Raw genomic sequence first — 26,204 nt, forward strand, 5'->3', positions numbered from 1 at the left:
CACGGACACGCTACCACCTGAGCCACTATGGCTGGGCCAAAAAAGCTCCTTCATTTCTGACGTTAGCCCCAACCAACTTTCTAACTTTACTTCCTTATTCTTTTCCGTACAGCATTTTTAATCACCAAGAATGAAATCATATGTACCTCATTCAAATATTGTTATACAACTTCCTCATCAAATTAATCACACAGATAATCTTTTAAAATAAAAACTATGGCTGGCTCCATAGCCTAGTGGATAAGGGAGCTGGATCCCATGTGGCCAACTGCAATTCAAGTCCCAGCTTCTGCAGCTTGAAACACACCAGGCACATGTGCATGCATGCCTCAAATCCTCTCTCTCTGACAAGCACACATGCCCTGTGGTGATTTAAAAAATAAATAAATAAATTCAATAAAAACTAAACTGCTTTTCTATGTTCATGCCTGCTTCATCTTTATTCTTAAATGCATGCAAGTATGGCTCATGCCTGCTTCACCTTTATTCTTAAATGCATGTAAGTATGGCAAGTAAAGAAGATTATGAGAAAAGATCCTATTTTGATTTACAAGATAATGTTACTGGTAGTGTTTTTGTTTGTGTTTAGATTAACCTATAAATAAAATAGAGGAAATATACAGTGATTCTTCTTTTATATTGCCAATGAGCAGATATATTCATTCTTATTTTCTATTGGGTCATCAGAAAAATCATGATGTATTTTTGCAAAGAAAAACATAAAAAAAGTCATGACTTTTCTGATGACTCAGTAGTTTGTTACATATAGGAATATAGATGGAAAATAATAAAAAACACAAACTTTGAAAAAAAACAGGGCTATGTCTCCCTAAATCAAAGTTAAGAGAATAGACAAGAGAAACACAGAAAAGAAGCATGATTTATAGGTTATTCTCAAAGTATAACTACTATGTCAGATAGCATAATTTATTTTTAACAAATTCAGATGACTTATTAAAGGGTATTTTTATATAACAGATCTCAACATTTATGGATTACAAGAGAAAAAAACAGGTAAATAACGGATGTGATAAGAATTTATTAAAATATTTTTCTTCTTTAGAGAAAATTATAACCCAAAGCATAAAAATATCTATGTAATTAAAACTTAAATCTTTAGTTTGGTATAGCTAGAGTCATTTCTATATTTTTTTAATTGTAAGTACCTATAATTTACATTAGGAAATCATCTTTCCTCCATATATGTCACTGTAGTTACAGGAAGGTCAGATTAGAAGTTTAAGTCATGTTTTCAACAGTAGTTATAACCACTATGTCATACAACATAATATGGGATAGTCAAGAAAAAAACAATCCTTTAATAATACAATTTTTTTTCCTGACACAGTTTATGTTCTAGTAAGGAAATTAGAATACAATGGAATAACACATGCATAAGACTAATGAACACAGAAATAAACTAGTGTAAAATATTTACGTCAATATTAAAGGAAAGCTGGATTAGTGAGATTAAGTAGAATAAAACAAAATTAGGTACAGAAAAGCATCTAATAAGAAAAGACTTGAAAAACCATGTTCAGAAGGAAACCACATTCAGAAGTTCCGCTTCGCTAAGATTGGGCTGTGATAGGGGGCAAAGATGCAAATCTAACATTAAAATACTTAAGTATATGTCCACATTAAAACTTTTATAAAATATGTATGTTCACATATTTATATCTACATGCACATAATACAAATCTACAGATTTCAAATTCTTTCATACCCTTTTTCATTTACTTTTAAAAAAGAGAAAGACGTTAATAGAAACAATTGGCCTTTTAAGAAAAATATGGCTATAGTTAAAGTGTGAATCTCATCTTTCTTTGGACAGGAAAATGGAAAACAATTCTGAGCCTAAACCTGATTGGAGTCATGTTACTCAGTAACATGGTTATTAATTTTTCTCATATTGACAGACATTCTTTCTGTGTGTGTGTGTGTGTGTGTGTGTGTGTGTGTGTTTCCAAGTGGTTTGTATCATCTTTGGACTACAGGAAAAAAGAATAGCAGATGGTATCCCTGAAAATCATATGTTTTCATTAAATTTCTTATGAAAACCAGAGAAACAAATTATCAAAGTGACAGGGAGAATCCAAAGGGCCTATAAATAAATCACCTAAGTTATAGATAATATCTCATTCATCTAAAGTAAATAAATAAAGACCACAGGCACTAATTAGAATGGGTGGAAGAAAGCAATGAAAGCAATGAAGAAAGCACAGAAAGCAATGAAATTACCTGCAGCAGAAATGGCAGAAAGAATGCTAAGAGAGTACAAGAAAAAGGTACTCGCCTAAGAAGAGGTCCAGTGGGGGAGAAACTATCTAACTGCAACCCTGTGAGGGGGTGAACAGCCCATAAACTTAAATATCCAATGACTTCTTTAGGGAAGAGCACATTTTATTAATTAATAAATAAATACAGTAAATATGGCCATGATATCTCAAGGTTACATAGCTTACTCCTTTGAAATCTGATACGTGACCTTCAAAAACTACAACCAGGCCCAGCCCTATAGTGCAGTGAGTGGTTAAGTGCTGCTCACAGAAAGCCAGATCCCACACAGCCAACCAAAGTTCAAGTCCTGAGTCTGGCAACTTGAAAAACATGCCAGTTGCATCTGTGTGTGCCCAGGATCCTGGAGATGGAGCATTGAAAGAGAAAGGATTTTGGCATGACCAAGCCCCATTGAGGGATGCTGTCTGTTAGGGAGCTTACTCATTCTCTTTTTCTCTCTCAGCACATGCATGCTTATGAGCATACACACACACACACCCCTCCACTGGAATTTAATATAAAACAAACCAAAACTACAACCAACTTAGTAGCTTCTCTGAATAGTCTAGTCTGCCTCAGGTATATAGCCAAGGCATTGTGATATGCACTCAGATCCCCCATTGTTGTCTGAGAGACTGTCTCAGCTACAAGAGCCACTTCATACAGTACGACTTATGCCCTCCTTCAGGATGACCCACATCCAGTGACTAATTTATGCCAGAATATAAAGGCCTGTCCACCTGAGCCCAACTGGTGACAACTTTGAAGAGACTTGTAGTTCTGGAGTTCCCCACAGGGGCAGTGAAAACTGTCACTGTGCCTGCAACACAGCTCAACTCCCTCCCCCACCCCCACCCCCCATTCTTGCTTCCACTGTCTTTCTCCAACCATGGTTAATGTCAAGGCCACTCTGTATAAACCTCTGAACAGCAAGCTTCATTTCAGAACATGCTTCCTAGGTAACCTAACCTGTCATGGTAACACCACAAATGGCCAGGGAAAGCAGCTCAGAAGATGAGGCTTTGGAGCTGGTCACTTGCTGCTGGGGTGGTCGTGATGATCCTGCTACCACAGAGGGCACGTGTGCATGCATGATAGAGGCAAGGGCAGGTCAAGCACAGAAAACCCCTGGAACAAAGTGACAGGACGAGTATTCAAACTCTCAGCAGAGGTGGGCTGGGATGTTATACCAGTGGAAGAAAACACATCAGCTGGAATGATATTACTATTTCAAATGTTTAAGAAACAAGGAAAAAGTAATAACTGTTAAAGACAACAGAAAGAAATCACAAAAGGATGAGGCAAGTCACTGCCAATGTGAAAGCCAGAGGTCCTCCCTTGCAGATACAAAGATACTGTCAGATTCTACAGCTCCTAGGCAGAGAAAGCGGATGAACAGAACCCAGGGTTCATCATCAGAGTAATCAAACTCCAAAACTCTTGAGAAAACCAAATTTTCTAGGTCAGGATCCTGGCTGGAAAAACACCTGCCATAGGGATGGAATGTCGTGATGTCTTCCAAAATCCTGAATCCAGATTCCCCAGAATTTCCTGACCTCACAAAAATGACTTTCCCCTTCTTTCTTGGGGCAAATGAGGATGGTGACTACTTTTCCATAAGACAATCTGTGTTCCCCTGATCTCCATTTACCTCTGTCTCTCCTACATACCCCTAGGCCTATAGCTAGGGTTATATCACAGGATAACCCACCTGGGACATACAGGAGGAAAGGGACACTCTTTACCAAAGCCATAAGGAATATGCTAGTGAGAAGGACTGACATTCTCAAGAAGTTCAGTGGTGGTCTCCTCTGAAGGCCAGAATGACAGAAGAGAAGGCCAATATTTGAGGAGATTTTAGAAAGTTTGTGGATGGACCCTCTTGTAGCACGGTGGTTAATAGCTATGCAGAGGAAGCCAGATCCCATATGGCCTACTAGGGATCAAGTCCTAGTCCTGGCAGCTTACATGACAGGTGTGCATGACCACACTCAGGATCCTGGTAGGATGGAGAATTGAAGGAAAGAGTTAAAATGTGATCAGGACCTGATGGGGAGATGCTTTCTCTCTTTCCTCTCTCTTGTGCGTGCACATGTACACTGTGGTATAATAATAAAAAGTTTGTGGGAAAAGGGACTTAAAGTACACATTTATTTTGGTGCAAAAATAATTTAAATCCATGCATAACTCTTTTGTAATATTCATTTTCCATGAACTTTAAAACATTCTTGTATCACTATTATACATTCATTGATGTGAATGAGGATAACAGAACCAGGTAAGGATACTGAACCATCAGAAGACAGATGAGAATAAATGTTTTAAGAGTGGCAATAGGACCAGCAGATGATGGCATAATGCTTACATTGCTGGACTCCCACGTGGCCTACCATGGTTCAAGTCCCTAACTGGAGGATTGAAATTCACACCAGGCACATGTGTATGCATGTCCAAAATCCTGAGAGGAAAATGGAAGAGAAGGGACTTTGGCGTGGCCATCCTCCCCAGGGGGTGATTTTTTTCCTTCTGTCTCTGTCTCTCTCTGGTGAGCACATGAACCCTATAGCAAAAAATTCTTAAAAAAAAAAAAGAGTGGCAAAAGTGGTGTTGCTAACTAAATTTGACCCACGAATTTAGTTAATAGAATGTTACATCCTTAGTGGCAAAAGATCAGGTTCTCAGAAAAGTCATGCCATATTTTTCTATGTTTTTCTATGCAAAAATGCATCATGATTTTTCCGACAACCCAATAGATAGCTAAGAAGGCTACCATTCAATAAGTACCATGGAAATAAATAAAATATGAATGACTACAACATTGAGGGTAGTTGATTCAATGAAATCACAATCTCTTGCTCAGTTTCTGAATTTGAGCTAATTTTTAGACCAGAACCCATAGATTGAAAAAGAGATATAATTTCCAGAAGAGAGGACCTTGTAACACTGTAATAAAATACAGGATAATAATCTCCTCAATTCTTCTCCAAAGGGACCTCCAGTCCTCTATTTAGGTAACTATGCACTAAGGAAAAAAATACCCAAATATTTTGAAGACTACTGGTCACAGAATTAACAGTAATACCTGGAGACCTGAAGCGTCAACATTCTATTATATACTTCTTTTTCCCTCTTGTGAAAGGAGAAGCATATGGAAGGCCAGTAATAAGTGGAGCCTGTTAAGGTCTAGCTTATACTGGGTCCATTGGGAACCACAGAACCACCTGGGGGTGATTCCTCAGACTCTGACCGTATCATCGGAATGGACAGACTTGGCCAGTACCACATCATCAAGTTCTTGGCCTCTTTGGTAAGAGCTATTATTGTGGAAAAAAGCCAAGAGGAAAGATCTGAAGTTCTTCAACCCAATCCTATCAAGATAGTAAATAAGAAAACCAACACAGTACTGGGGGAGGAGGAAGGTGACTGGCAGAAATCAGTGTTCCCTTAGGATCTAAATGGCTTGCAGGAGTGTTCTCAAATAAATTATCCGAAGCTTTTAGTGGCTGTGATAAGCTGTTTCAGCAACTACTTCGGCTGCAAAGAGTCACTTTACCATAGAGCATAACGTATGCTCTTTCTCAGGGTGACCCACATTCAATGACTCATTGATATAGCTATCGCTTCTATGTTGCAATACAATTTTCCCTTAATCTCCTACTTCTGTCCCTTTCTTTCCAAAGTGCTTAATACTAAGGATGTTCCTTAATAAATTCCATTTCGGAGTCTAATCCCTGGAAAACCTACAATCATCATTTCCCACAGTGACTTTAAACTATGTTTTCTCTTTAAATAATCTTGAGTTTATTTTCAGGACTATATCCCAATTTAATTGGGTAGCACTATATTTCACTTTCAGACAACTTCTCAAAGCAGTGCCATACCAGGAAGTATTTTTATAATCTTTGGCATTTTTCTCAAGGAAGAGCCCAGAAATGCAATGCCTGGTTTGGAGGCACACTCTACATTTACAATGATTATTGACTCTCATCAATCCCAATTTCTTTATCAATGATCTTATGTAACCCCTCAATTAAATGTATTTTTAAAAACAACAATAGTTCTTCTTATTCTGGATAGATACAGAACATTCAAAATGATCTCGTATCTCTTTTTTTCCCCAGAAATATTTTCATTGATTATAAACAATAATTTCTTCTCTCTTCATTTCATCAGCACCTAAGTACTCCTAATTTGTTTACCAGCTTCTTTTAAATATGTTGAAACTGTCTTATTTAAATAGACTTCAGATCTATAACTATACAGTAAAACAAAATATGTTGGAAACTTCATTTACTTTTCTTTTATATGGCCTCATAGTACTACCTATATAATCCCTTGATTAATGTAATAGATAATTTCAAAACCTTACGTAAGAGTCTTAAAAGGCATTTAAAATTAAATGTGAAAAACTACTAGAAATTAACTGCATTACACAAACTTCAAAATTGTAGTTTATTGATTATTTCTATAAGTACAGCTTAATCAAATTTAAAAGTAAATAAATAAATAAATAAATGAGCACTGCTTTTAAAAAGTAGTCCATACTCTGCACTAACACTTTACTACTGAGAAATCCAATATATTCTAAATTTCGTGCAAGTTGATGAAAGTGCTATCTGTTATTGAATGCAACTTCTTTAAAACAGTATAATAAAAAGAAACCAGAAGTACATTTCTAGTTACAGTTGATCCTAATGATGAGTTTATTTCTAAGAAAAACCAAAGCAATATATATGTTTTTAAATAGTCCCTGGTTTCTGTGACTATCTAGTAACAAAGGGGATGACTATCAGTATGAAAAAATTCTCTTACAATATATTACTAAATTATAGTGGAAATCCTTTTTTGGAGGGAAAAACAGAAAATTTTACAGTAGGATTTGGCTCACTATGAAATGCTAACTAGAATAGCTGAAAATATAGTATTGCATTTTAATCAAATTCTATAGATTTAATCAGAGATTTATGGATTCTGAGTGGATGCCCTGCTTCTGGCTCCATTTTGGCCCCGAGGATCATCCCAACTCATGTTCAACCCCCATCTCTTCCTCTATTTTTCATACCATGAAAGGGTCAGATATGAACCCAGTCATGAAGATGATGAAAGAGTAGATTTTATAAGCAGCTAGGAAAATAAAAAGTAGATTACTAATAAACATAAATTTGCTCAGATAGCTACTAGCCAGTGCTCATTCACCATAATCATGTAGTTCAACTGTCATAGGTCCTAAAGATTCCTGTCAAACATGTATCTTCAGGACTAGCAACAGAAATAACCTTTCCTGAGACAGACACATGACATTATCATTTGGACACTAACAGTTATGAAGAGGGGGAGAGAGAGACAGATGAATAGACAAATAATACATGTATACATATTATGAATTCAGTTATTTAATTATTGAACCATATGGCATCAAACTTAGAATTTTTTTTCTTTTTTTCTTTTTTTTGGAGAGGTTTTCGCTATAGGGCGTGTGCGCTCGCCAGACAGACAGAGAGAGACAGAGAGACAGAAAGAGAGAAATCACCCCCCAGGGGGGATGGTCATGTCGCAATCCCTTCTCCTCCATTCTCCCCTCAGGATCTTGGGCACGCATGCACACACGCCCAGCGTGAGTTTTAAGCCACTGGGTCTGGGACGCGAACCACGGTCGACTACGTGGGAGTCCAGCGACATAGCCATTATGTTAACTGCTGGTTCCCCAAACTTAGAATTTTTAACAGTTTATTATATTATTATTTATTATGGTACTTTTAGATTTTAGAAATTCAATTCAAATATAAATAAAATAAAAATTATACATACTTGGATGAAACTGCCTCCATGAATTCATCCAAAAAATCATCATATTCTGGACCTCTTACTCTTCTCTGCCGTAGTCCAATATACAGTGGGTCTTTAAGTAACTCCTATAAAAAAAAGTTACCAAAAATTAGAAATAATTATAAATAAAACATTTACTTTCTGAGCCTGTTTCCTCATCTATAGAAACCACAGAAACAAAAATAAAATCATGTCATATTGATTTAAAATTAATGTACAGAGTTATTATTTAATGTTATATGGAATATATTTACAGTATTTATATGTCAAATAAGAAAAATAATTACTAAATGTTAAAAACATTCTGGGTTATTATACAGGAAAGAAAAGTAATTGTTCAGTGGTACTAATAAGAAAAGCTCAATTAAAATTTTACACATAAAGTTTATTACACAAAAAAAATCATATTGAGTTTTGAAGTACCTCAGGGAGCAGAGAGGTCATATTCTCTTTTTTGGATTTATTTTCCATTTCTAAAAGCATAGTCTTCAAGTAACATTTTGGTTATACTTAAATATGATAATTGACTTTAAAAAGACATTTTAAAAGTTTTACTCCATTTTTCTTAAACTTTTAAAATTTTAAACAGGTTATTTCTTTTTATTTTTTATTTTAGAGAGAAAGATTATTGCCATAGGGCACATGCACTCACCAAGAGACAGAGAAACAGAAAGCAAGAAATCACCCCCCAGGGGGATGGCCATGCTGCAATCCCTTCTCTTCCATTCTCCTCTTGGGATTTTGGGCACACACACACATGCACCCATCATGAGTTTTAAGCCACTGGGTCCACGACTTGAACCACAGTCAATTATGTGAGAGTACAGTAATGTAACCATTATGCCACCTGCTGGTCCCAGATTAAGCTGTTTCTTAAACTGATATATCTGAGCCAGCACTGTTTTGTTCAAGTTTAGTACAAAGAATATGTACTAAATATGTACATATAATATGTACTAAATATGTACATATAATATGTAATAATGTGATATTATTTTTCATTAAATCAATTTTATTTATGATAGAAAGGCAGAAAAGAGAAAAATTCAGAAAGAAGCACTCTCAACAGGATCCCATTATGCTGCAACCTCTCTTCCCTGGCCTTCTGGCCCTTCAGGGTCTTGGGCATTCATGCCTTTGTCCAGTGTGTTTTCAGTCCAACAGAGGGATCTGAACCCATTTGGCCATGTAGCCTCCAGCATTGCACTTCAGTTTGCAACTGTCTATGTCACTAGGCTGGGTCTTTTTACTAAGACAGTTTTTAAGTGAGGTGTAATTTATACATAGTAAATGAAAGGAACTTCCTCAATCCAATAAAGAATATCTGTGAAAAACCCACGGCTAACATCATAATTTAAAAAACTGAATGCCATCCCCTTAAGAGAGGGAGCAAGGCAAAGATAGTTCCCCTCATTACCACTGTTCAACCATAAACGTTCTTTCTTTTTTTGGTTTTAATTTTGCTATAAGGTACACCAGAGAGAGACACAGAGAGAAAGTAAGAAAGCACCCATGAGTGGGCAAGGCCACACTGCATTCCCTTCATTGTCTTCTTGGGATCTTGGCCATGCATGTACACGCAACTTGTGTGTTTTTCAAGCCTCCAGGTGTAGGACTTGAATCATACAATCAGCCATGTGGGATTAAGCAGCCTTAACCACTTTACCACAGGCTGTTCCTAAGCTTCCTTTTTCTAAGACAAACAAAGGAGTAGAGAACAGAAAAGGAAGAAACATTGTTTTTTTTTTTTTAACTATAATCACTAGACAATACTAAGGCATCTTATTTAAAAAAAAAAAAACTAGAAAATATATGGGAATTTAACATGTATATACTATATATACAAATCAAATGTATCTCTCTACATTCATCATGCATAGTTGAAATGAACTAAAATACATAGCTTCTTTTATAACAGTATTTCACAATATGAAATGCATAGGAACATATTTCACAAAGCATAAACATGTAAAAGGCTTTTTAATTTGGAATCCTTGGGTGGAAATAAGCATACTGCTGAAAGAAATTTTAAAAGACTTAAGCTGGCTGGGAACCAGCAGTTAGCGTAATGACTATGTTGCTGGACTCCCACGTAGTCGACCACGGTTCACGTTCCGGACCTGGTGGCTTAAAACTCACGCCGGGCGCGTGTGCGTATGTGCCCAAGATCCCAAGAGGAGAATGGAGGAGAAGGGATTGTGGCGTGGCCATCCCCTCTGGGATGTGATTTCTCGCTTTCTGTCTCTCTGTCTGTCTCTGTCTGTCTGGTGAGCACACGTGCCCTATAGCGAAAACCTCTCAAAAAAATAAAAATAAAAATAAATTTAAAAAGACTTAAGCTGGTTTTGTAGGTCATGGGGGAAAAAAAAAGTCAAGCCATCGGGGGAAAAAAAAGTCAAGACATCATAGTGAAACAATTGACCAAACTATCAATAAATTGGCATAGAGAAAAATCTACTTAGAATGTCATAGGTTCTAAACTGTCATTGTTCTACCTAACGATGTATGACTCTGCTAAAAAGATTTCCAGGCAGAGCATTAAACCAGCTTCTAATGCTGTATGATAAGGTGTAAAATAGAGAAGGGCTAAAGAAGGAAATGTCAGTCTGTAAGCAAAATTTCAAGGGAATATAGTGAACACAGTACTTGCTGGTAACAGATTTCCAAAGTAGATTATGGTCTACAGTTAAAGATCAAATTAAATGTGTAGTTATGATGACTATTTTTATAAACCTGAGTGATTTAAAATGCAGCCTAACAGACCACCTCAGCTACACAAAAGAACTGGTCCATATAGCATTCTAACATGCCAATCAAGGCAGAAAGATCTGTTTTGAAAAAAATTGTAAATGGGGACTTTGTCTAATGGAGTAGAGTTTAATCTGATACATAGAAAGCCTAAAGAGTTTTTAAGGGGTACTAACTTGGATTAATTAGGACAGAGACACTTAAAAATGTAAATATTTCTCTGGGTCTCCAATTTCCAGAGGCAGGAAGCAGACTGACAAAGTTAACTGCGAAAACAAACCATTTTTCATAGAAAAGAAAAGATAGCTCAGGGCAGAATCAAAAGTCTAACAATGAACAACAGAATCACTCTGAGGAACAGAACTGGACCTTATTCAAAAAATATTTCTTACTACCCAAATAGGTGGCCTGGCAATGTGTCCGTTGGGAATCCCAAATTGCTATGGACCAGGCAGAACCACATGATTTTTATTCCTCTAACTTTGAATGGGAATGCTGATTGTGGTTATTCTATCTCTGCCTTACCACTGCACAATTGGTGGAAACATGTAAAAAAAGCCACGCCAGGGAGTAAAACCTAAGAAGCCCTATTTGTATCTAGAACTAATTTATTGATAAATGACAGATCTTGAACTTTGGTCTTACTGATATAAAACTTTTGGAATCCTAGGATAGAAATGAGCATTTTTTACATGTGAACCATTTGTGAAGAATGGCAACCTACATGGAGTAAGGCTAGTTGTCCCAGACATCCCAGCCTTCCTAGTCATCCTAGTCCAAATTGCTAACCTATGGTAAATATTAATGAAACTAATTGTTTTAAGCCATTGAGTTTGGTGATGGCTTGTTATAGATGAGTTTTTGTTTGCTTGTTTGTTTGTTTGGCAAGTGTAGTAAGGCTGTTAATAAGGTTAAACTATTTGAATCATATTAAGTAGGGTTTTACCTAAAGCCAACAGAAATAATATACCCATTGTCCTAGTGTCATTATTAACAGCACCTTCTTCCCATGTGAGTGTCTTAGTTTGGCCAATACATCTTACTTATAATGTACTGCACAGTAAGTTAACGTTTTCTGGCTAGCTAGAACTTAAAATGTTAAATCATACAAATGTAGTTCAGATGAAATATGAAACCCAATGCTATTGTAAAGCCCAGCTGTTCTTTAAGGCATAAAAACTTTAAACACTCCATTGGCAGGCTTCTGAGCAGCTGAAGTTGAAGTGCCAATGTGCTACTAACGGTTGCCAGAATTAAAATACTTTCTCCATGTCTGGAATATATTTGGATTTCTAAAATGTGAATTAGAAAAAGAAAACAATTGAGAAAATCTGTCACATTTCCCTTTATCTTTCCTTCCATTCTTTCCCAGACTAATAATTAAAGTATACAACACAAAGAAATCAGACTACAACACAGAGTCAATTACGAAGTTTATGAACACAATAGAACTTTTAAATTAAATCAGAAAGTTATAAAATTCTTCCAACCATAATAATGCTCTTGTCAAAAATTCTGCTTTTTAAAATATAATTTTAATTAAGAAAATTACGATAATTAAACTTTCAATAATGAGTTCATTCTTGGAGATTTGGCTGACAAGAAAATTAATATCTATGAAAAGCAATTTAACAAGATTACTCAGTGTTTCCAAAAACCAATTATCCTGACACAGAAATGACATTAATTCACTGGATTAAAAACTTCTGGGTCACCAGGTGGTGGCACAGTGATGGCACAGCTGAACCCACATGGGAAAGGTCCTGGGTTTATGACCTAGAAACACCCTGAGCATGCACACGAGTGTGTCCATAGTCCAGATCAGCTGAGGAGACTAAGGGTGGAGCATGGTGTGCTGGGGGTACTGTTCCCCCTCAAAGTAATAAATAAAACCTTAAAAAAATTAAAATACTTCTGTGGCCTAGTGTAAATACTTCCGTGGCTCAGTGGATCTTTGTTGTTGAATAAATCAATCACATAGTATTAAATAAGAACTTTGAAAAAGTTAGACTTACTTCAGCACTAGGTTTCAAGCTAAGTGCACGTGGTGTCACTGAGACTAATGAAGACTTAGCAGAGAGAAGAAAAAAGATCAGGCGAAAGAAGAGTAAATAACAAAGCATTAACATAAGAGAGCTCAAAAGAGGCGATAAGAACAGTATGTATTGATAAGTATATTAATCACTTCACTTGTAAACACTTATCTCAATTCTGGGTCATTTGGAATTTACATGTGAAACATTTCTTAGAAGCCAAGAGTAATTATTATCAACACTGTTCTTATCTCTAAAATTTCTACCTTTCTAATCTGAAGTTTCTGAGATTTAAAATATATTTGGGACCAGCAGTTAGTGTAATGGCTATGTCGCTGAACTCCCATGTAGCCGACCATGGTTCAAGTACCGGACCCAGTGGCTTAAACTCATGCTGGGCACATGTGCATGCATGCCCAAGATCCCAAGAGGAGAATGGAGCAGAAGGAATTGCGACATGGCCATCCCTCTGGGGGGGTGATTTCTTGCTTTCTATCTCTCTGTCTCTCTGTCTTTCTGGTGAGCGCATACGCCCTATAGCAAAATCCTCTCAAAAAAAACAGTATATATATATTTTTTTTTTTTTTACTAATTTTTAAATTATTTTATTTTTCCTCATACAAAAGCAGTATTTCCCTATCATAAATGTTTGAAAACACTGAAAAAATTTAAATTATTTTATTCAACTTTTTATTTACTTATTTATTTATTTTAATTTAACTAGAGAGGGACAGCATGAGAGAAAGAGAGAAAGAGAGAGAGAGGGAAAGTGAGAAGGCAAGCTGCCAGGTCCAGAACTCAAAATGCTGACAGCCTGTAGAAGTCCAGTGCCCTTAACCACCATGCCACCTGCCAGCCCTTGAAAATTAAAATTTAAAACAAAAAATAGCAATAATCTCTACCCACTCAGAACTACTCACCATTAGCACTTTGAGGGACTTTTTTTTCTTCTTTAAATTTTATTTTAATTTCTTTTATACGTTCAAATAATATTCATCACTTAGCTTGTAAAGTAAATTCTCTCAATATGAGTACACTTAACACCAGTACAGTTGGGGATACTATACATGTTATCATCAATAGATAATAATACGTTTCTATGTCCCATAAATGTTTTTCCTCTCAATTTTTCTCCTTAATATCTTTCCTCACACTCTCCCCCTTCTTCCATCCTTTTCCCACACAGTATCTAGTATCTGTAACCATTTTCCATGCTTTTATGTCCTCTAATCTTTCCATTTCCACCATAGAGTGCGGTCTGTCAGTATATAGTAAGTGGAGATATACAATATTTCTCTTTCTCTTTCATATCCTGTCTTGCTTTAGTCAGTAGTAAATCTTTCATATTTGTCCACTTTCTATCAAAAGCCAGTGTCTTTTTTTTTATGGCCCAGTAGTATTCCACAGAGTATATGTGCCACATTTTTTCAATCCATTCATCTGTTCATGGACATTTTGGTTGGTTCTATGTCTTAGCAATTGTGAATAATGCCACAATAAACAAAGATTTGCAAGCACTATTCCAATTGAGCATTTTCCTGTCCTTTGGGTAGATATCCAGGAGTGGAATTGCTGAGTTATATGGTAGTTCTGTTTGCAGATCTTTGAGGAGCCTCCATACTGTTCTCCACAGTGGCTAGACTAATATACATTCCCACCAACACTATAGGAGAGTTTCCTTTTCACCACAGCTCCACCAGTACTACTCATTTTTTTTTTTTTTTAATCTTTGCCATTCTGACAGGGGATAGGTGCTATCTTATTGTGGTTTTAATCTGCATCTCCCTTATGATGAGGAATGTTGAGCAATTTTTCATATTTCTTTGGCCATTCATATGTGTCCCTTAGAGAGTTGTTTATTCAGCTCATTTTCTCATCTTTTAATTGGATAGGTCATTTTTTTTCAGGTAAGTCACTTGAGTTCCCTGTGTATTCTGGTTGTCAGTCCCTTATCTAAGGCATAGTTTACAAATGTGCCCTATAGCAAAAATCTCTCTAAAAAAATTACTAAAATAAAACACTTCTCAAAATGTCAGCATGCATATGAACTTGTATAATTATTTTTAAAATACCATAAGTAAAAATACTCAAAATGTAATTTTGACTCTCAATATGTCCTAAGTGGGGTGCAGGATTGTATGTTATTTCTTTAAACTTAATTTTCTTTTAGTTTATTTCATTCATGAGAGACATAGGGGGAGACAGAGACTAAAAGGGAGAGGAAGAGAAGGAGAGAAAGCAGCAAGTACCCTCTTCGGGGTCTCATATCACCATCCTCCCCCAACCCTTCTTGACAGGCCAGGCTCATTTGCACATATGTACAATCAGCATGTTCAGATTAATCTGGGAAACAAATTCTAACCTTCCATATGCTCCCAATCAGTGTGAAGTGGTGCACTATCACTATCTCACTCCAGCTGGACTGGGGGATTTTGCATTTTTTAACACATGCTCTGGTAATTTTGAAGTCACTGATCATTGGAACACATCCTGGGAGCCACTTGTTTCAAACTTATATTAAGTTAAAATAAAACTATTCTCAAGGTCAGCAGGTGGCATGTGGTGGTTAAAGTTCTGGACTCCCACAGCCAAATGCATTTCAAATCCTGGACCTGGTAGCTTGCTGTCTTACTTTCTCTCTCTCATGAGTGCACATGCCCTACAGCAAATTAAAAAATAATAATAAAAATTTTTAATTAAATTTTAAAACTTAATTAAAATTAATAATTTAAAAAATTATATTAATATTTGTTGCAAAGTTCCTACCTTGTATAATTTTTCTGTATTGGTTCATATACTGGGTATTTCTAAAATACATCACAAATTTCAGAGTTCCTGCTAGTTACAGCACACATAAAATCTAACTGAAGAGAGGTACCATTCTCTTTCCCAAGGTATTGGTGTAGTATCTCAGAAAACAGATAAAGAAATTCTTCATAAAATCCATTATCATCTTCCAATTTAAAGAGGCTAAGGTAAAAGGAGACCACCAGAAACTCAAAACACCTTGACACTCCAAATTAAAACCTTTGGAGTTGACATATTTTCTTTTCTCCACTGGCTTTGCTACTTATGATTGGTACTTATTCCAATGCACAAACACTTACGTGATATGGCAAGCAGCATGAAAGAATTAAAGGCTACAAGTGAAGAAAAGCTGAGGGAGATGTGAGACTGTGTGTAGACCAAATATCCCTCAACACACCCAAAGATCTTGACACCCCAACGCCAGATCCTGTGAATATTTTACCTGATGGGCCAAACAGACTTTGCAAATATGATTAAGGATTAATCCTTTAAAGTGAAAAACATTTCTGGCTGAAGTCAAAGATGTCAAATGAAAGCACGGTTAGAAAGATGCTGCTACTTTGCTGGCTTTGAAAATAACTGGAGCTATGAATCATGAATGACAGTCTAGGAGCTTGAATCGGCAAAGAAACGGAATACTGCCCTGTGGAGAAGTCTTATGATTTTGATTTTTTAAGAACTGAGTTAAATTTGTGACCCTTAGAACTATAAGGAAATACATTTATGTTGCTTTTAATTTTAAGTCACTGAATTTGTAATAATTTGTTACAACAGATATAGAAAACTAATATAGGCTACATAATAGTCCCAATACTAGCTTCTGTGGAGGGAGTGGAAAATATATAGCAGGCATATATGAAAGAAAAATCTATCAGGATTTTCTTTCATTCAGTTACTCTCCTACATAACTGCCTCATGCCAAAGATGAAGAGTATGTTCTGGAATACAAGGGAAATTCCTCTAACTAGGAAAGCGCTAAGTACAAGTTCCAATTAGAATTCTAAATCTAGATACACCATATATATCAACTAGAGGACAAACTAAACATAAAACTAGAGAGAAAAATACTGAAATCTGGAGTAGTAGATTACTGAACAAAGAATAACTATGCAGACACAATGCTTTCCTACTTACACTGTCCACAAGTTATTGAAGACTGTCCATGTATTAAGTGCTAACTTGTGTCCTCCACAAAATTCATATGTAGAAGCCCTAATCCTTAATACTTTAGTATTTAACTGTATTTGTAGACAAGATCTTTAAAGAGTTATTAAGTTCAATGAGGTTATTAGAGGACCTAATCCAGTATGACTAATGTCCTTTAAGAAGAAATTAGAAAAGAGATACACATAGAAAGACTATATGAAGATATGAGAAGATGACCATTTACAAATAAAAGAAGAAAAGCAGCTCTACCAACACACCTTGATCTTGGATAAACCTTCCAGAATTATGAAAAATAAATTTCTGTTGTTTAAGTCATCTAGTCTACGGTACTTTATTACAACAGTCATAACAAACAAATATACATGCAATATACAAAGCAATTCTTTAAGATCTAATAATATATAGATAAGCATGGAAAGAATACAAGAACACAAAAATATTACTAACATTATTTTTAGTCAATAGCAAGCCTAGACACTGGTCACTTATACAAGGAAAATAGATAAATAATAAACAATTTCTATAAAAAGAGTAAAATGATTTTTTGTGCTGATCATCACTAATACATAGAAAAGTTGTTGAAATTATAGACCATAATTCATTTTATTAGCAGCCACTTTACTGAGCACTCTAATTAGGTCACAGTAGTGTTTTTTTGGTTACTTTTTTTGGGTTTCATCAATAGATAAACACACTACCTGTAAAAAGTGATTTTTTTTGGTCTTTTCTTGACAATCAGCAATATCCCAATTACTATTTTGTCTTACTGCATAGGCTAGTACTGTCCCAACAATGAAAAAGAGAATAGTCGTTATTACAGGGTACTGTATTTGAAAGTAATATCTCTAATATGTAACTATTAAGCTTGACATAGCTAATGGATAAATTAGTGGGTTTTGGCATTGAAAAAATTTTCTAAACTCCAAATCATCTACCTCAGATTCAGTATAGATTTTTAGAACAAGATGATTTCAAATTGATTAGATTTAATAAATACTATCAGATTGTTTCCTATAAAAATTTAAATAATTTAAATTTAAAAAAGAAATTATGATATCTTAAAGTAAAATGTATAGGGGACCAGCAGGTGGCATGGTGGTCAAGGCTCTGGATACTCCCACATGGCGGTTAAGGCGCTGGATACTCCCACAGTTCAAGTCCCAGACCTGGTGGCTTGCTTTCTCACTTTCTCTTTCTCTCTCTCTCTCTCTGTCTGTCTCTCTCTCTCTGGTCAAATTAAAATGAATGAATAAATAAATAAAAGTAAATTATTATTTTTTTAAAAATGTATATTCCATATAGAATAATAGTAGAAATACTTATATATAGAAACATCATAAAACACTAAGAAAGTTTATAAAATATTAATCACATTATAGAGAAGAATAAAGGAGAAGAGAAAGAATAATTTTCTTGTAGGAATTAAGGGGCAGATCTGAGTAGAGAGGGAGAACCAGACACAAAAGAATGAATTTGAGGGAGCTCATGGAATAAGCTCAAAATGCAAGAATCAGTGCCATTAAAAATAATTCTTTTTAATTGCCAGAGACATGTGCACTCACCAGAGACAATAAGGAGACAGACTGAGAGAGTGAGAGAGAGAGAAAGAGAGAGAGAGGAAGAAAATATCTCCTAACATGACATTCTCACAGTGTGATCTTTTATTCTCCATTTCTTCATCCTGTAGGGATTTGGGGCATGCATGCACATGCACAGACCAGGTCTCAAATTGCAGCCACCCATGTGTAATCTGTCTCCTTTAACTACTAGGCTATGGGGCCAGCCCTTGGTGCCATTTTTTCAGGTACATAGCTAACAGGCTTAAATTGTTTACCTTATTTTCTGTTCCCACATCCAGAGTGACTGGCAGACATTCTTGAGGATTCATCCCTCCGCAAGCTGTATATAAAGCCAATTTACCCACAGGGATGCCCATTCCATTACAGCCAAGGTCTCCCAGGCCAAGAATACGTTCTCCATCAGTCACCACAACAGCCTAGAACAAAAAGAAAATATATTAACAGATTTCTGTAAATCCCAAGGCATGATTTCTGGTGCCTACTTTTTTTTGGTAGGTTTTTGCCATGGGGTTTATTGCTTGCCAGATAGGGACAGTAAGAGGAAAAGTTAGGAATCACACCCACGCCTCCAGGGAGGGGTGGCCACACAACAATCTCTTCTCCTCCATTCTCCTCTCAGGATTTTGCACCCCAAATGCATGGGCACCCAGAATGACTTTCAAGTCTCAAAGCTCCAGGACTCCAAGGCCAGTACCTGAACTATCATGCCATCTGCTGGTTCCCTCTAGTGTCTATTTGTGAAGTTAATATTCATGTAATGAAATATTAAATTGTTAATAAACATAAACTGAATATACTTGGAAAAGATTTTATAATTGTGGAAAATGTGGAGAAGAAATAAAGGCAACTTATATATTTTATACATTTAAAATATATATATTCTTAGGTTATTGGGAAAAAAAAAACAGGGTATGCACATAAACATTCAAATAACCTGGGACCAGCAGATGGCGTGATGGTTACGTCGCTGGACTCACACATAGTCAACCATGGTTTAAGTCCTGGACCCAGCAGCTTAAAACACACACCGGACACATGTGCACTTGCGGCCAAAATCCCAAGAGGAGAACGGAGGAGAAGAGATTGTGGCGTGGCCATCCCCCCTAGAGGGATGACTTCTCACTTTCTGTCTGCCTCTCCAGCAAGTGCACACATCCTAAAGCAAAAATATCTCTCTCTCAAAAAATAAAAGAAAAGAAAAGAAAAGAAAGAAAGGATTTGAACAACCCAAATTACCTAGTCTTTCAATCAAGGAAGTGGGAAAAGTACAGGACAGAAAGAGTTTGAGAACTGGGGACTAGGATCAGACAGTAGCACAATGGTAAAACATAATTCTCTGTGAGAGTGATACACAGAGAGGTTACCGGTTCATGTCTACAGACCTCCCTGAGTATGCAGGCACTTACGCGTCCATGATCTAGGCTGGCTGTGGTTGGGGATGGATTGAGATGTCAGGACCCTGTTGTGAACATTGTCTTTGTCTCTCTCTTTCTCTCACTCAAGGAAGAAATAAGTATATAAACAAATAAATTTTTTAAAAAAATAAGTAATTGAGAACCAAGGTGAAACTCAGGGCTGCTATGAGTATTCTTGGGTTGTCAGAAAAGTCATGACACACTTTTGCACAGAAAAGCAGAAAAAATATGTCATGACTTTTCTAACCACCCAATATTACAGGAATGCTCATAATTAAGTATTGCATAATTGCTGAGTAGACTGAGGAAGTTATACCTCTGCGCTGAAATGCTCTAATCTCTATATAACCTGGCACCATCCTATTTTCACAGCAATATTTGATCCATCCTCTTTAACTCCTATAACCACTTGATAATGTCTACTACCTTTGAAACACACCTAATATGGCCTGTGACTTCTCTTGCTTGATAATCTTCCACTAGATTTAATGAATTCTGTTTGAATATCAATGAAGATTATATTTTGATCATGTAGAGATTTTACTCTACATGATTTTATATCATTATTTAAGTTAATGTATCAGACATCTTTATACTGTGATTTCAGGATTACATGAATTTAACTAATCTTATGAATTGTAATATATGAGACATTCTGCAAACTGCTACACCTAGCATATCCATGGAACCTTGTGAGATTTTTAGTTAGTTGGCCTTGGATAAAGCAATAAATTTAAGTTCTATTCCTCCTTTGTGAAAAGGGAATAAGAGGTCCAGCCACAGTGAATCAGTGGTTCCGCTAGTGCCCTTCTAGGCTCTAAACTATGTGGATGACCATGGGTTCAGATCCCTGGGTCAGTATGAATACATGCCAGATCCACACATAGGTGCCCAGGATCTTAGAGCTGGAGAAAGATGAGCAAAGTGTGATAAGTCCCTGTCGAGGGTCCTCCTTTCTTTCTCTCTCTGTCCTTCCTTTCTTTTGTGCATGTATGCACTCTCCATTATTTAAAAAACTGAGAATAATAAATGTACTTTTCAGGGTAGCTAAATGGATCTGAACCTGTGGTCAGATTCCAGCACAGCTTTGGCACATAGTAAGCAATCAGTATTAGTCATTTAAATGAATCTAAGGTTCCATAACATGGAATTATGAGATTAAAAAAACTTACCACAGTAGCTGGTACATTACAAATTCTAGAAAATTCTGGAATAAGCTCAAAATGCAAGAATCTGTGCCATTAAAAAATTCTTTTTAATTGACAGTTATTATTATCAAGAGACCTAATGTATAGAATCACAACATTTTAGAAGTAAAAGCTAATCTAGAGTATATTCAGTCCACATCCTCTTATTTTATAGATTAGAAAACTAAAGATCAGAAAACTGAAATAATATGATTACACTGATCTATCTGGTTGATATCAAAGCACCAAAATTCAGGTATGTTAACTCCACTGGGTCCAGCGGCATTACCACTGTGCTACTGCTTGGTCTCTCATTGCTTCTACAGCACCTCCATATTACACCAAATTTTGATTTTTTTAGAGAGAGGTTTTTTTTCTTATCTTTTTTTTTTTTTTTTGGAGAGATTTTCACTGTAAGGCGCGTGCGCTTGCCAGACAGACAGAGAGAGACACAGAGACAGAAAGCGAGAAATCACCCCCCAGGGGGGATGGTCAGGCCGCAATCCCTTCTCCTCCATTCTCCTCTCGGGATCTTGGGCACGCACGCACACGCGCCCGGCGTGAGTTTTAAGCCACCGGGTCTGGGACACGAACCGCGGTCGACTACGTGGGAGTCCAGCGACATAGCCATTAGGCTAACTGCTGGTTCCCGTCTTATCTTGACCATAAAGTCAAAGAAAGGCATTCTTTTTGTTTGTTACTTCATATATTTTATTGCTTAAGCTCTTCCCTCATCCAGAGCTATTATTTAATCATATAAATATAAATGGACATTTATACAGGGGTGGTTGTTTGAGAAGTTTTTATAATGTCTTGAGGCATTTGATATTTTAGCTCAGTTTATGCCTTATTACAAACGTACATTTGTAGCATTAACTCACAAATATTTCAACATTAAAGAGCATTTCATAGATTTCTTTTTAAAAAAAGAATTATTCATTCATTTATTTAATTCCATTTGTCATTATTTTTTATTTGACCAGAGAGAGAGACAGAGAGACAGAGAAAGGGAAAGTGAAAAAGCAAGCCAATAGGTTCAGGACTGGAACCACAGTCAGCCATGGGGGATCCAGTGCCTTTAACCACCACACCACCTGACAACCCCATCAAAAGATTTCTAGGAAATTAAAGTTTGTTGTATGTACAAGTTTACCAGGAAATTAACACTCCTTTACTTTTATTCTTATCTACTTTATTTCCTGCTTAAGAAAAATAAACAGTTGGGAGATTTTCTGTACAATAATCAAGTCATAACAGCAGGATTAATTTCAGTAAGAAATCAACAATTCTATCAATGATGTCTGTGTTTCAGTCATTAAAGATACATATATATGTATATATTTATATGTGTATTTATACATATGTATATATACACATATACGCACACATACACACATACACATTTATTATCTGTATAAATGATATGAATATGACCTCCCTGTGTGGAATATACAAGTTTCCATGAGCACACCAAAGCATTCTGCATGTCGTCCTGTCTTTATCCCTTCTCTTTCCCCAGGGCTCATCCTCTCTTGCAGTCTACCTGGATGCAGAACCTTGCTTCTACCAGGTCTCTCAAAATCATCCTAAATCTCTGTCCCATTGAACTTTCCTCCACTGTTAATATATGAAGTTATTTCCTCGTTTAAATACGACATTCTTTTTAACGTCAAAAATCGTTTATCTGAGCCAGCTGGTGATGTGATGGTTAAGGCAGATGCTGGTCCTTGACCCAGCATCTTGAAAAACATACTGGGCATATGTGTATGCATGCCCAAAATTCCAGAAGGAGGGAAAAAAGTGGAGAAGAAGCAATTGCAGTGTGATCATCTTCCATAGGGGGCACTTTCTCACTTTATCTCTTTCTCTTTCTGGTGAGCATATGCACCCTCTAGCAAATTTAAAAAAAAAAATCCCTCTTTCTGAATTTATTCTGATTTTTTAAGAGAGATTTTTGCTATAGAGCATGTGTACTCACCAGAAGGACAGAGAGACAGAAAGTGAGAAATCACCACCACCACCCCCCCCCCCGGAGGATGGCCATGCCATAATCCTTTCTCCTCCACTCTCCTCTCAGGATTTTGGTCATGCGTGCACATGTGCCTGGAGTAAGTTTTAAGTCACTGGGTCCAGAACTCCAGCCATGGTTTGGCTATATGGGTGGCTAGTGATGTAACCATTGCACCATCTGCTGGTCTCTCAAATTTCTTATTTTTTCAATAGCCCAAGGGTACGTATACTCACCAGAGGTGAAAAGAGAAATATATAACCACATCAATGGGGTGTGGTTACATCACAATCCTTTTTCTTCCACCCCTCCTTCCCATTTCAAATTTCGGAATCTCTCTCTCTCTCATACACATACACACACACACACACACACACACACACACTGCTGATGTGTTTTTCAAACATAAGAGCCAGAATTTGAACTATCGTAGGCCGTGCAAGATCTGGTTCTCTTAACTGCTAAGCTATAAGGGTCAGCCCTCATTCTGAATTTCAAGACCTTTTATAATATGTTAATTTTCTACTTAACCAATCCCCATTTCACTACATTCCAATATTAATATACAGCTTTCGTCAAGCCAGTCAGTTTCTTTACTAAGAACACATCATTCTCTTCCTGAATTTGATACCAACATTCCTATGTTCCCTTTTTAGGATAGTATCTTCTCTTTGTAAACGTCAAAAGTTACTTTTAAATTTTAACTTTGCAAGAAAAGTGTTCTCAATGATTCCAGCCTTCTATAAATTGCATTCTCCTCTGAATGAATGAATGTGACACTTACATTATAACTGAATTTATCTAAAATTGATTACCTTTGGGGACCAGCAAGTGGCCACTGATTAAGGCACTGAACTCCCACACAACCAACTGCAGTTCAAGTCCTGGCCCTAACAGCTTGAAAATTACGCTGGCGTGTGTGAGTGCATGTCCATAATCCCAGGAAGAGAATGGAGAAGAAGAGACTGTGGCATAGTCATCTCCCGCTGGGGGGTGTGATTTCTCACTTTCCCTCTCTCTGTTTTTCTCTGGCAAGCACATGTATCGGATGGCAAAAACCTAAAAAGAAAAAAATAATTTGATTACTTTTGTTTCATGTGTGTTTTTATCTGTGTAATGGAGATCTTATGTCAAACTTCAGTATTCTATTATAATCAATGGCTGCTATTAGTGAGTGGCCACTATGCTCCAGACATTATGCTAGGCTTTTCTAATAATAGTAAGCATTGTCAAGATCGAGAACATAAGTAAAGGTCCAATATCAGGAGTCAAAGAATAAAGGTAGGCAATTAGTGAACTCAAATATACAGAGATCGGCTAGTTGGCAAAACAAGAAGCAAAGTGGGGTCCAGCCATGGTGACATGAGTATAGTGCATGCCTATGATGCAAAGGTCATGGGGAAGATCAGGGTTTGGTTCTCAGGTCAAGCCGTACATGCCTGGTGCACCTACACACCCATGATCCCAGCAGGCTAGGAAGCAAGAGGGGATTGTGGTATGAGATCCTGTGAAGGGTGCTTCTTGCTCTCTCTCTCTCTCTCTCTCTATTTCATTCTCTCTCTCTCTCTCATGAAAAGAAAAAATACATTTTAAAAGCAGGGTGACAGCTTATTGCCTTGCTGTTATTACAGAGGATACTGACTAGAACTCTCTACTCCAGAACTATTTCTGCTACTGACTTGTTGATTCTTAAAATTGAAAAAGCTTGAAAAACATGTTGGGTATGTGTGCATGTGTACTCAGAACCCCAAAAGGAGGGAGAAATGGAGAAGTGATTGTGGTGTGACCACGCCCCTTGGAAGGTGCTTGCTCACTTAACTCCTCTCTGTCTCCAGTGAGCACACATACCCTCTGGAAAAATTTTTAAAATAAAATAATTACAGGAGAAACTTAGTATTTAAATGGCATAAAAATAAAATTAACTATGCAAAACTCAGAAGGATATAAATGATGTGATAGTCACTAGAAAAGCTAGAGAATCTATGAGAATTGTCAATATGCTTAAATTGCTTCAAGGGACAGAAAACAAATTTGTCATAGTGGAAAAACCTGACAACTTACCTTGATAACATCTTCTGGCCATGCATTAAGGATGGAAGAAATATGTCCTCGATCATGGATACTAATAAAGAGACCTCTGGCAGAAAAAAAAAAAGTTATTTTAATTTACTTCAGACTTACCAAACTATCATGAATAATTACAAATATTTTCAAATTTATTTAACATAAATTTCATTTTAATCAAACTAGCAAAAAGTATTTCCTTAAACAAATAAGGGATAGAAATCTTTTAAGTAAGAGAAAAAATTACTTTATACGATATATTAACATTTACAATAGTATAGATTTACTCTAGTAGATATTTAAAATACTTTTGAATTAAATATTTACTACTTTTATAAAGGGAATTTAATATTATCTATTCCTCATATTTATTTACAGTCTTTCATTAAATAATGTACATAAAAGCACTTTGAAAAGACAACATGTGGGGACCAGTAGTTGGCGTAATGGCTATGTCGCTGGACTCCCATGTAGTCAACAGCAGTTCAAGTCCCGGACCCGGTGGTTTAAACTCATGCCAGGTATGTGTGCGTGCATGCCCAAGATCCCAAGAGGAAAATGGAGAAGGGATTGCTGAGTGGCTGGCCCCCCTGGGGGGGAGTTCTCGCTTTCTAGCTCTCTGTGTCTTTCTGGCGAGCGCACGTGCTTTATAGCAAAAACCTCTAAAAACAAACAAACAAAAAAAGCAACATGAAACATATGTAAATAGGCATTTATGTGCATATCCTAGTTATTATATTTTGACAATGTGAAGATGAGTAGACATATTAAAATGGCTGAAGTGACTGACTAATGCTGAGCAGTGCTCTCATGTAGCGCTTACTTGAGTCTGATCTTTGGTTTTAGTTGCTAATCTCTTTTTTTAAAGATTTATTTCTTTATTATGATGATTATTTTTCACATGACTTTTGCTAGAGAAAGACAGAGAGGGACAGTGAGAAAGCAAGTCTCCAGGTCCAGGACTTGAACTATAGTCGGCCATGTGGGAATTCCAGTGCTTTAACCACCACGGCACCTGCTGGACCCTTAGTTGCTATTTTCAACTCTTGTTATTTACGCTCTCAGCTAAAGTCTTTAACACTACTTGC

General features: G+C 36.5%; 1 protein-coding gene across 1 annotated transcript in view; it reads right to left on the reverse strand.

Moving 5' to 3' along the window:
• Nucleotides 1-26,204, reverse strand: part of ME1 (malic enzyme 1) — a gene marked incomplete at its 5' end in the record, with an annotated part of 151,168 nt that overhangs the window by 78,609 nt on the left and 46,355 nt on the right. Inside the window, 3 exon segments of the mRNA XM_014585872.1 lie at nt 8,089-8,192; nt 18,697-18,858; nt 25,114-25,189. Of these exon segments, the coding sequence (XP_014441358.1) occupies nt 8,089-8,192; nt 18,697-18,858; nt 25,114-25,189 (342 nt within the window).

Source organism: Tupaia chinensis, unplaced genomic scaffold (assembly GCF_000334495.1).
Source record: "Tupaia chinensis unplaced genomic scaffold, TupChi_1.0 Scaffold000097_1, whole genome shotgun sequence".
Lineage (NCBI taxonomy): Eukaryota > Metazoa > Chordata > Mammalia > Scandentia > Tupaiidae > Tupaia > Tupaia belangeri.